The sequence below is a fragment of the Neovison vison genome, chromosome 7 (genome assembly GCF_020171115.1).
Source record: "Neovison vison isolate M4711 chromosome 7, ASM_NN_V1, whole genome shotgun sequence".
Lineage (NCBI taxonomy): Eukaryota > Metazoa > Chordata > Mammalia > Carnivora > Mustelidae > Neogale > Neogale vison.
In genome coordinates, this window is record NC_058097.1 from 6,815,154 (window position 1) to 6,826,991 (window position 11,838).

The window sequence follows — 11,838 nt, forward strand, 5'->3', positions numbered from 1 at the left end:
CGTGTAAAGTGAAAAGTAAAAGGCCTTCAACTTCCATGATCTCTGGCCACTATGAAGTGCTTATTTCAAATCCTTTTGTTGAGGGGAGTAGTATTTGTATCCCCGTGTTCTCCTACTCTTTTTGCCACCTTTTGTGGCTCATAAGGACCAACTAAACAGACTGTCCCCAAACACATCTGATTAAATTATGTGTTTCTACAAATGAGAAATGAGGAATGGGTTTCAGGTCTGGTTGGTTCAAGCAGCCCACTGATGTTGGCAAGGACTCAGGTTGTTTGTGTCTCTCCATTCTGACATTCTCATGGTTGGCTTTGTCTTCAGAGGCAGTAGCTTTATCAGTCAAACTGTTTTTTTTAAAAAATCATTACAAAATATGATTATAATACTCCCCCAAAAAGACAAGACACACAAATGGATGAAAGATGATTCAAAAGAAGGCTGAATTTCAGGAATACTGGTCAATAGATGAATTGATCTTCAGTGAACTCTCTTTAGGTGAACCAGTTTTAAGTGAGCCAGCCTGGAGTAAATGAATGTTCAGTGGGATGGTGTGCTTTGGCTGGAGGTGACTGAGGACACAAATGGCCGATACCAGAGGCAGAGGATAGGAAGCGGCTCTTCCAGCTAAGCTTCCTGTATCCCCTCTAATATGTTCATTGCCTTTGACATCCACTGTGCGCCCAGTCCCTTGGGTCTGTGGGTCTGAAGGATATTTATCTTCTCTTCTGCCCTTGCCAGCCCTCGGAAGGGCCTGAGTTTGCATCATGTCACTGATGCCTTCCAGTCAGAAATGGTGGCTCTGAGCGGGCGGGTGACTGGGTGAACAGGACACCTTTTGCTTCCCAGGAACCTTCCTTACACATGTGAACCTGCAGAGCCTGCGCCTGTACCCCTTCACTGACGGCTGGCACCCCTTCGTGGTAGCAGCAGAAGCCATCTACCTCCTGTTCCTCCTCTACTACATGGTTGTGCAGGTGAGGGATAGATGACAGCTCCATTGGATGGAAGCAGCAGTGTGCCTGTCCCCTGTGGACCTCCCCTGGAGTGAGGCCTGAAGAAGGGAGAGGGGCACATTCTGCTAACCTGTTTGCCATGGCACCCTTTTGGTCCTTCTGCAGTCCTGAGGGCTGACCCAGCTCAGGGACTAGTTTTCAGGACCTCTCAGGAACTGAGACTCAGAGGGTGATCCTTCCTGGGTTGGGAAGGGAGAAGAACTGAGACCTTTCAAAAACATCAAAGGTAGCCAGTGGTTCACCTGTGGTCCCTGGCAATTAGGGGAAAAAATCTCCTTTGCTACCTTTAAATACCACCATGTTGCAAAATGAAGGTGCAGATGTTGATAATGATGGAGGTTTGAGGAAGCTGGGAACTCATTCCATGCTCGGTATATGCCCCTGCCCCACCAAAAATGCAAGTCAGACATCTTGAAAGGGCATCCCCATCCCCTGTTCAACAGTCACAACAACCACTTTAAAGTAAGGACAGTACTTTGAGAGTTTACCACAAGAAAGACATTGTGCGAAGAACCTTTAATACCAGGAGAGGGCGCCTGGGTGGCTCAGTGGGTTAAGCCTCTGCCTTTGGTTCAGGTCATGATCTCAGGGTCCTCAGATGGAGGCCTGCACAGGGCTCTCTGCTCATCGGGGAACCTGCTTCCCCCCTCTTTCTGCCTACTTGTGATCTCTCTCTCTGTGTCAAGTAAATAAGCAAAATCTTAAAAAAAAAAAAAAATACCAGGAGAAAGGTTCAATTGGCTCCACTTCACAGAGTAGGAAGCTGAAGTCCAGAGACGTTTAAGGAATTTATTCAAGGCCAAAACTGAATCCAGGGAGTCTGCTCACTGAACTTCAAACTCAACACCTCTGTTGCACCTCAGACTTATAAACCTGGATCCCACGGGGCCTCTGGGCATCACCAATGCAAACCGAACAGGGAACAGTCATCAAATAACAACCTAAGAACATCAAAGGAGGCCCATCCAGTCCCCACCCCACCACACCCCCCAGATCGCTCCTCCCACTCTGGGTTGCCCTCACCCTCTGCCTGCAGGGGCAGCACAACACTTATCTCCAAAGCCCTTAAATCTTTCTCAAAAACACCACTTAAGCAGTTCTTAAAATCTTACCCTCCTTCATCCCTTTTTAATGGAGGTAAACTTTAGCCTCTTAGCAGCCAAACACAAATCAGTTCTCCTGAAGAGTAGGGAGGAAGAGGGAAATGTAACAGACCTGGAAGATTCTCTTTAGTGGGAGGGAAAAGCAGGAGGCTTAGAACTTGCACAATGTAATACCTTTGACGTGTGACACCTGATGGGGAAAGATGATTAAAACAAAGTCTCCTACCAATCTAGAAAACCTGTCCACAAAGGTAGAAAAAAAAAACAAAAAAACTACTTTAACAAAATTACCCATTTTTAAAAAAATTTTTAAAGATTTTTATTTATTTATTTGACAGACAGAGATCACAAGCGGGCAGAGAGGCAGGCAGAGAGAAAGGAGGAAGCAGGCTCCCTGTTGAGCAGAGAGCCCGACGCGATCGAGCCCGGCTCGATCCCCAGACCCTGAGATCATCACCTGAGCTGAAGGCAGAGGCTTAACCCACTAAGCCACCCAGGTGCCCCAAAACTACTCATTTTTAATTGTGGTAGATAAATATATATAATATAGAAGTTACCCCCGCAACCTCTTTAAATGTACAGCTCAGTGACGTTGCGTACATTCACACTGTCATGCAACCATCACTACCACCCATCTCCAGAATTTTTTTCCTCTTACAGAACTGAAACGGTATCTGTTAAACAGTAACTCCTAACTTCTCCCAAGAAAACAACTTTTCTTATTGAATAAGCATGACGCTAAACTGTGGTATGCGTCCCAGGCAATCCAGTAAGAAATTCCAAAGACAGAAAGGAGTCTCACTTTTGCATACTGCAGAGCTAATGGGATCCATTACATATTCATCCTTAAGATAAATAGTAATGAATCCTCAAGAGGATGCATGGCATCATCTGTCCTACTAGTCCACCCTAAATTCAGCTAGTAATTAGGATGGCCACTTGTGTTTGTAACCGCCTTTATCGAAAGGAAAAATAAATGTACATGTTCACACTAGGAGGTAATTGTGCAACCTGGAACCAGGTGCCTACCACTTGGTTCGTACCCTCCCAGAGAAACTGCAAATGAAGGGTACTACCTTCCTTCATGTTCACCTTGGGAAGAAAGCTCCCAGGTCCTTTAGAAAAACATTCCTGAAGCTAGTTTAACTTTCAAGAAGATTTACATACATCTCAAAGGGGCAGAGAAAGATTTCACAGTGATAGGTTTTCTAAAGTAAATGCTCTATGAATGAGTGAGTGGCCCTTTCCCATTCCCCAGTTTTGTTTTGTTTTCTTTCCATCAGAGATAATTAAATATTTTTCTTGTTAGATGCTGTTACTCTTATGTGCCCCCAAATTCTACAACCCAAGCTGGTGCTGAAAGCAGATGAGGTGTGTGCACAAGGCTGGGGAGAGGCCCCAGGTACTCTGGGGCTTCTTTATTGAGAAGCTTCTCTAGGATACAGTAGGCCCCTGCTGGAGGGTCATCTTGGATGCTTTGGAGAGCCATGGTGGAAGGGGTGGGGAGGCACAGTTCTGGCTACAGCATGGGGTAGAACCTCCAGCTCCTCTCCCAGGGCAAGCTCATGAGGAAAGAGAGGTGGTGCTATTTCTATAGCAAGTGGAATCTTCTGGAGCTAACCATCATCCTGGCCAGCTGGAGTGCCCTGGCGATGTTTGTGAAGAGGGCCATCCTGGCAGAACGAGACCTCCAGCACTACCGGAACCATGGGGAGGAGTAAGTGGCTCTGCCTCGGGGCCCAACTCCCATATTAGACCTGTTTCCTCCAGCTCTGTGGCCCCAGGGTTGCGGCGGGGTGGAGGGGGGTGGCCTGCGGGTGGTGGTGTGGCTTTTGAAATCTTATTGATCCTCAAAAGATCAGGGTCACTCTTGAAAAACATAACTATAGCTATCACTTAGATTCAGGTTTGGGGCCTAACACATCTTTAGTTGAGAAAGCTCTTTAAGACAAAATAGAACAGTATCTTACTTTTGAAAATCTTACCAAAACATAAAACCATGTGACACCCTGTGAAGGTCCCTGCCCAGAAGATGCAGCAGCACACCAGTCTGCCTACATCTCATACCATTTACAAAGTGTCCACTCTGCTAGGCAAGAAGCACTAGCCCACCAGATGCTCAGGAGAACCCACAATGGAACATGTTGTTACTACTTGAACATGAGTTTGCCTCTTGGTGGGTGTCCAGCCAAAACACACCACCAAGCCAAAAGAGTAGGAAAAGGGAGAATTTTGTTTGCAACAAGTGAAGGAGAACACTAAGGATCTTTTCCAAAGCAGTGTCTCCTCAAACAACAAAACTGATGGTTTTGAGGTAAGGGGGAATGCATATTCAGAAGGGGCTTGCAGGCACAATGGGAAATACACCACGGCCTTGGGGCAGAAGTCATCTTAGGGTAACTGAGTCCAGGTCAAAGTCACTCGGGCTGGCAAAGGTCAGCATTATCAATTCCCTGGCTTTAGTTGGTCTGGTATCTGAGTACTCAAGGAGGTTTAGATCCTGCAAAGAGAACTCAAGAATGCACATCAAGTCAATCTTGCTTTTGTTTCAGGCTGACTGTCCCTGATATGATCAGACTATCTCTTGGCCTGATAATGGCTGTTTTATTCTTACATTCCTTCACAAGATGGCTGGGGGCCTAAAATGACTTCCTATTGTCTAGAAAGCTAGGTCTTTCTGTTTCTGGGGACACATACTTCTTTCTGCTTACATTAACACTACTCCATTTTACAAATAAAGAAATTGAAGGGATGCCTGGGTGGCTCAGTCATTTAAGCCTCTGTCTTTAGCTCAGGTCATGATCCCAGGGTCCTGGGATACAGTCCTGCATCCGGCTCCTTGCTCAGCAGGGAGCCTGCTTCTCCCTCTGTCTGCTGCTCCCTGGATTGTGCTGTTTCTCTCTGATAAATAAATAAATAAAAGATTAAAAAAGAGAGAGAGAGAAAGAAACTGAAATTCAGAGAACTAACTTCCAAGCCACAGAGTTAAAAGGTGGCAAAGAAGTAATGTAAACCTAGCTTATGAGAGGGGCTCAGTCAGTAGACCATGCAGTTCTTGATCTTGGGGGGTATAAATTCGAGCCTCATGCTTACAAAGTAATTTTAAGATTACTTAAAATTAAAATCCTTAAGGAGTACCTGGCTGGCTAAGTCAGTAGAACATGTGACTCTTAATCTCAAGATCATGAGTTTGAGTCCTATGTTGGGTGTAGAGATTTCTTAAAATCTTAAAACAAAACAAAACAAAACAAAACAAACAAACAAACAGAAAACCCCAAAACCTAGCTTGTGTGTCTATAGGATCCCAATCCTTACTTCAAACCATTTTGCGTCTTGCCTCATCCACTGATTTTATTGATATGGAAAACATTTATTTATTGTTGGATGCTGTACTCTGTTATAAAAACACTTTAAAAGCATCATCTTATATACTTTAATCTTCCCCAAACTTCTAAAAGATAGAATTATCAACATCCACCCCCTTTTTTTTTCAGGTAAGAAAGGCAGGCAGGAACAAAGCCCTCCACCCCCCAACCAAAGAGGAAAACAGCCTTAAAAGCATTTTACACCACCCTGGAAAGAGCCCTCCATTCTTTCCCACTGATGGATGACAAAAACCTGATTGAATGACAAATGCATGGAGGGTTTATCAGATTAAAACAACACAGCAAGCCCATAAGGACCCTTAGATTTAGAAACTCCATGGCAAGCCCAGAGGTCCCCTCCCTCTTCAGGAGCTTTGTATTATCATTTGACTATTGCTCAGGAAACTTTGCTTTGCTGCCCACCACTCTTTGTCTGGTCTACCTCTTCATTCTTCAAAGTGTTGTGACCCAGAACCACAGGCACCAAAGGAAAAGGAAATCCTGTAACAACAACCTGTTCTCCATCCATGTCACCAGATATAGGTCTACTCCATTTTACCTTTTTTTTTTTTTTTTCCTTAAGTAGGTTCCATGCTCAGTGTGGAGCCCAGCACAGGGCTTGAACACACAACCCTGAGAACAGAGCTGAGCTGAGATCAAGAGTGGGATGCTTAGCTCACTGAGCTGCTCAGGCACCCTTAGTTCTATGTCATGTTAATGATACACCGACATTAAGACTGAATTAAAAGTCCAAATATAGGAAGAGAAGGGAATGAAGGGCAGAGAAGGGAAGGGAATGAAATCAGACATGCCTGGATTCCAACTCTCATCCTTCCGCCACTAGTTATGTCACTAGCTCTGTGACCTTGAGCCAATCCTTCATCCTTATCTGTAGAACGGAGACAGTAATACTTACCTCATCCAGTGATCTTGAAGGTCAATTGAGACAATGCAGTTGAGGTTCAACAGGCCCTAACTTAGCAAAGAAACTGAATGGTACTTCCATCCTTCCTTCAAATGCAAGAGCAGGGCAGGCACACACTCAGAAAGTGTGAGGGAGGGCATGGCATCTAAACCATGGACCCCAAACCAGGAGGGGAGGCTTACAGAATGCCCTTACTTCCATCTTCTTGACACTGGGAGGATTCCTCCTTTGCTCTTCTTCCATAGCTCTGCAGCCATTAACCAAAAATGCGAGGTAATGGTCCCATGACTACCATCAACATCATCATCCCTATCATAGGCATCCTCCTCCCCATCATCCCCATCATTACCACCGCCATCACTATCATGTTCACATCCTCACCATCATCCCACCATCACCATCATCACCAGCTCACCATTACCTGGCTGGGGAAATTGGACCAGTTCTATTTCTCAGACCTATTATGGGAAGTGATGGCCTCTGGGATCATGTTAAATCCAATCCAGCCTCCTACGCTGAGCTTCTCATAGTCTCTGAGACCTGGTCTCCCCTTTTGGTCCCACAGGGGGATCAGTTTTGGTGAGACAGCAGCGGCTGATGCTGCCCTTGGCTACATCATTGCCTTCCTGGTACTGCTGTCCACAGTGAAGCTTTGGCATCTGCTCAGGTTGAACCCCAAAATGAACATGATCACTTCAGCCCTGCGCCGGGCTTGGGGGGACATTTCAGGCTTCATCGTTGTCATCCTTATCATGCTTCTGGCTTACTCCATTGCGGTGAGTGGTTCCTTCAGTAAAACCTTCAGGGCTGGTCTTCTTGGAAGCAAAGGCTTCTCAGGGGTGGGGGGTTGAGGGTTAGGGTTGAGAAGACTTCGGTACCTGAGAGAGATGATGGGGCTTCTAAGTCCAGGGCTTTTCAGCTGGGAGCTCATAAACTGGCCACCCCAAATGAAAAAGGCTAGAGACCTCAGATGGGTAAGAGTGAGGAGGTATAGTCTCTAAGACTGAAATGGCTAACTACCTCCAACAAAGAATTCCCTTCTGTATCTAGACCCTGTCTGGATGTGCCAGGTCTCCTGACATCCCAATTGCTCAGACATGCACAGAACATTCCCTCTGTGTTGGGGGATGTGGAGATGACTTGCGCAGATGGGGAAGGAAGGACAGACACATCTGCAGACTATGTCACTGCCTGATGCCTCGCACATGAGGCATGAACTTAATGGTGCCGAAAATCATTTCATTCAGTCCCTTGACAGTGAGAGGTGTTTGGCAATCAAATCTCTTTTGTGAATGAAAAAAATGTTGCACTATCAACTCTTTCATTTTCAGTTAATGTGAGAAACAAAGACCCTCTGCCACATTTTGATCTCCATCTAAATATGCCCCCAATCTCTCCAAGTCCACATTCCCCATAGTACCAGGGCCCCCACTCCTCTCTGACCCTTCACCCAATCCTGACCCACTCTCTACCCCAACTCTTCTCCCAGTTCTCGCCTTGGCCCCATCCAGTCTCACATTCCATCATCCCTGACCACCCAGTGGTGTTTTCCATGGCCTCTCTAACCCTCTCCCATTCCTCATCCTTTTTCTGTCCCTGTTACCTCAACCCTGACTCCTTAGTCTCTGAGCCTACTCCATCTTCCTCTCTCACCCTGAGAAATGGGTGAGGTGTGTCAATGCAGTGATGGAGGGTATACACTAAAAAGCTGGATTCTGGTTTTATCAAAAATACTCCACCTGACCCTTCAGTTGACATGGATTTATTCAGTCCTCCATCTGCAGTGCAGAAGCTGGGGATACTGCAGTGCTCTCTGGGACCAGAAGTCACCAACTCAGAGCCAAGGGAGTGCTGGGTCTCTCTGACACAATAGTGGAAATCTTTGGGGGGAAAGGGAGGAGGAAATAGGGTGTGGGGGTGTAAGGTCCAGGCAGAAACCTGGGTTTGGTTTTGTTATGCAGCCCAACTCCCCGAGAGCAAAAAGGTTGGGGCCTAAAGGAGCCTAATTTCATCATGGATTCTTAGAGCAGTCATCTGAGTGAACATAACAGTGGCCTAATGGGTGATGCCTGAGCCCCAGAAATGCATATTTATCCCTTACAGAACTGGGTATGTACACATACCCACTTGCAGGCCCTTGTAGGAACTGGCAGTAGGGGTACAGCTAGGCCAAGGATATGGCTGACCCAGAACACTGACTTTACTGTCAAACAACAGGCGTTGGGGGTGGAGTGGGGAGGTCACTTGGTTTCTTTCTGTGTTCATGAGGACTCTTTCCATAACAGTCAAACTTAATATTTGGTTGGAAACTCCGTTCCTACAAAACTCTCTTTGATGCAGCAGAAACGATGATCAGCCTTCAGCTAGGAATCTTTAACTATGAGGAGGTAATGGGGTGTGGTGGGTTGGGGGTGGGGGACACAGACATTGCCATCTACATAAAGCCTTTATGAGAAAGAAAAAGCGCCCTCCTCAAATGCCTCCTCCTGGATGGATGTTATCCCTTGAGTCCATGTCAGATAAGCACAGGGTAACTTTGGACAAATAAAATTGTTCCCTTTCCTCTAAGCAGATAGTCCCATACTAGGGCCCATAGCTCACCCTGCGGACACCTGCTTACAGGAGAACATCAGGCACTGGCTACTCAGGAGAGGGCTGTGCTGGTCTCTAGAATGTTCCTGGCCCTAGCCAGAAACGGTAGCCATATTTGGAAATGGTGGCAGTAGGGAGTAAGGGGTGCTGGCTGTCCTTTTTCCTAGCAGCTCTTGAGAACACTGCCCATTTTCTCAGCTGCCAGGCAGAAGCAGACCTTCCTGGCTCCAGGCCCTGTCTCATCTGGGAACCAGTTTTTCCTCTGAGGGTGCCTGGGGGAAGTGGCCACTAGGTCACAGGACTTCTGGGGATGAGTCTTGCTTTCTTCCCCACAGGTCCTGGACTATAGCCCAGTGCTTGGCTCTTTCCTGATCGGGTCTTGCATCATTTTCATGACATTTGTGGTGCTGAATCTGTTTATCTCTGTCATCCTGGTAGCCTTCAATGAGGAGCAAAAATATGATCAGGTGAGTCCCTTTGGTCTATTCTTCAACAGTCACTGACCTTGAACTAGGAAGAGATCGAGCAGCATTAGACATTATGGGTATTTGAGAGACCATTGTCGCCCAAAGTCCCTGTTTCATGGGAGGGGAAACAGGTCCAGAAGGAGGAAATTACTTCCTTGAGATTACAAGCAAATGAAGGGCAGACTAGAATTGGGTCTCCTGATTCCCGAGGAGGCACTCCGTTCACAACCCCAGTGATTCTCAGCCCTACTTGTACATTAGAATCACATGGGGGCTTTTGGGACATCTGCCGCTGCTGCACTGGGACCAATAAACACAGAATCCCTGGATGAATGAGTCAAACACTGGTATTTTTGAAATCTTCCCATGTGATTTTAAAATACAGCCGAGGCTGAGAATCTGTTAAAAGATGATTAAAGCAGAAATCTTAGGCGATACAAACTTTAACACTTCATGAAGTGGACAGTCTCCATTCAGAGAAGTACAAATCAGGCGGAACACAGGAAGCTTTACAGGAGAAATAATAAAGAACAAGAAAGAAAAAACTAAAAAAATATATATATCTGATTGGCTGGGGCCACACAGTCAACCTTGTTTGGGGTGAGACGGAAGTATAGAGCCCAGAGGTGGCTTTGTGTTTGGGGACTGGCCAACCTGATATTCTAGGCAGGGGAGCATTTACAGGGACACCAAAAGTTCTGTAAGCTTCGGTTTGCTGTCATGACACGCCAGGCAGAAGCAGCTCCATCTTGGGCCTAGAAATGTATTTCAACCAGTCATATGGTAACTGGTTTAAATTTTGAGAAGCCAGCAAACTATTTCCCAAAGCAGCTGCACTGTTTCACATTCCCAGCAGCAATGCACAAGGGTCTTTGCACATACATTCCTAAGAGCCTCTACTGGGGGTGAAAGAGGGAATTTTATCATTTTCGTCATAAGGGAAGAAGGAACCTCCTCGGGATAAAGGTGGGAACACACACCCTTGGGATTTGCAGAAGAAGGGGACTCCCAACACAAAGTTGACTAAATACCGAAGTGACTTTGGCAGAGACCGAAATGGACAATTATACCACGGTTTCTCCTTAGAAAGAAAGAGAAGCCTCCAAAGAGGATGGGTCTATGTACGTCACATGGTTCTTTTTCCCTCTTCAGCTGTCGGAGGAAGGAGAGATTGCTGATTTTTTGCTGATGAAAATACTCGGTTTCCTGGGGATTAAATGTAAAATAGAGGAGCCTGGAAACAGCAGTGAGCAGCCCAAGTAGCGGGTCAGAGGCCTGGCCCCCTCCACCTGCACCAGCTGCACCCAATGGTTAAGCTCTTCAACCAAATACAAGCAGCTATAGAAGGGGAAGGCCAAAGCCTCAGACCTATGTTTACTGGTGATTCTACATTCTCTCTGGATGTTTCCCTGTGTGCATAGAAAAGGCATCGCATCCGGCAAATGAAAAAATAAGAAAAATATATAGAGAGATATGTGCAATTGCCATTACTGTGATAGACTGTTCAAATGTATTTCCTTCTAGAAATAAAATGAATATTGTCTGGAGTTTGGGAAAAATAATGTCTGTGGACTATTTAATCTTCTTGGTTGGTCAGGAATTGCTTCTGAATGATTCTAGTTCAGAGTTTCCCAAACTGTGTTTGGGAAGAGAGGTTAATAGCCATCATATAAATTGGCTACAGTTGCCAGAACAAAGTAGCACAAACTAGGTGGCTTAAAATAACAGATATTTATGGTTTCTGTTCTGTAGGATAGAAGCCCAAAATCAAGGTGTCGAAGGGGACATGTTCTCTTCTGGCTTCTGGTGTTCTTTGGTGTTCCTTGGCCTGAGGATGAATCATTCTAATCTCTGTGTTGTCACATGGCCTTCTTCCTTGTGTCTGTCCCTGTGTTTCTTTTCCTCTTATAAGTTCTCTAGCCATACTGGATTGAGGGCCCATCCTACTCCATTATGACTTTGTCTTAACTAATTATATCCTCAACAACCCCATTTCCAATTCTGATCTCATTTTGCGTATTGGGCGTTAGGACTCCAATGTATTTCTGTAGGGAGCACAACTCAACATAACAGGTGTCATTCCCTCAGAAATGTTTCTGAATCAAAGAAATGTGAGAAACACACTTGTATAAAAGGTTATACAAGTTCTCTGGGATGGGAATTGTCATTGTTTTAAAATGCTAAAAGGGCACTGCTGGGAAGAGATGAGCACAAGAGAGAAAGTGTATTGCTACTCCCAAACCTCTCTGACCCAGGGATCCAGTACTGCAGCACCTCAGTCAAAGCTAGTGTTCCTTAGAGGACACTACGGGAATTGTTGATCTACACCAGTGTTTCACAACCTGGGCTACACGCTAGAATCTGCAGACTTCA

General features: G+C 45.7%; 1 protein-coding gene across 1 annotated transcript in view; it reads left to right on the forward strand.

The window, feature by feature from the left end:
- Positions 1–10,728, forward strand: part of PKD1L2 (polycystin 1 like 2) — a 90,238-nt gene extending 79,510 nt beyond the window's left edge. The window contains exons 38-43 of the mRNA XM_044256016.1: positions 847–974; positions 3,673–3,833; positions 6,972–7,182; positions 8,692–8,793; positions 9,334–9,465; positions 10,618–10,728. Coding sequence (XP_044111951.1) covers positions 847–974; positions 3,673–3,833; positions 6,972–7,182; positions 8,692–8,793; positions 9,334–9,465; positions 10,618–10,728 — 845 coding nt within the window. The remainder of the gene's footprint in view (positions 1–846; positions 975–3,672; positions 3,834–6,971; positions 7,183–8,691; positions 8,794–9,333; positions 9,466–10,617) is intronic.
- The last annotated feature ends 1,110 nt before the right edge of the window (positions 10,729–11,838 follow it).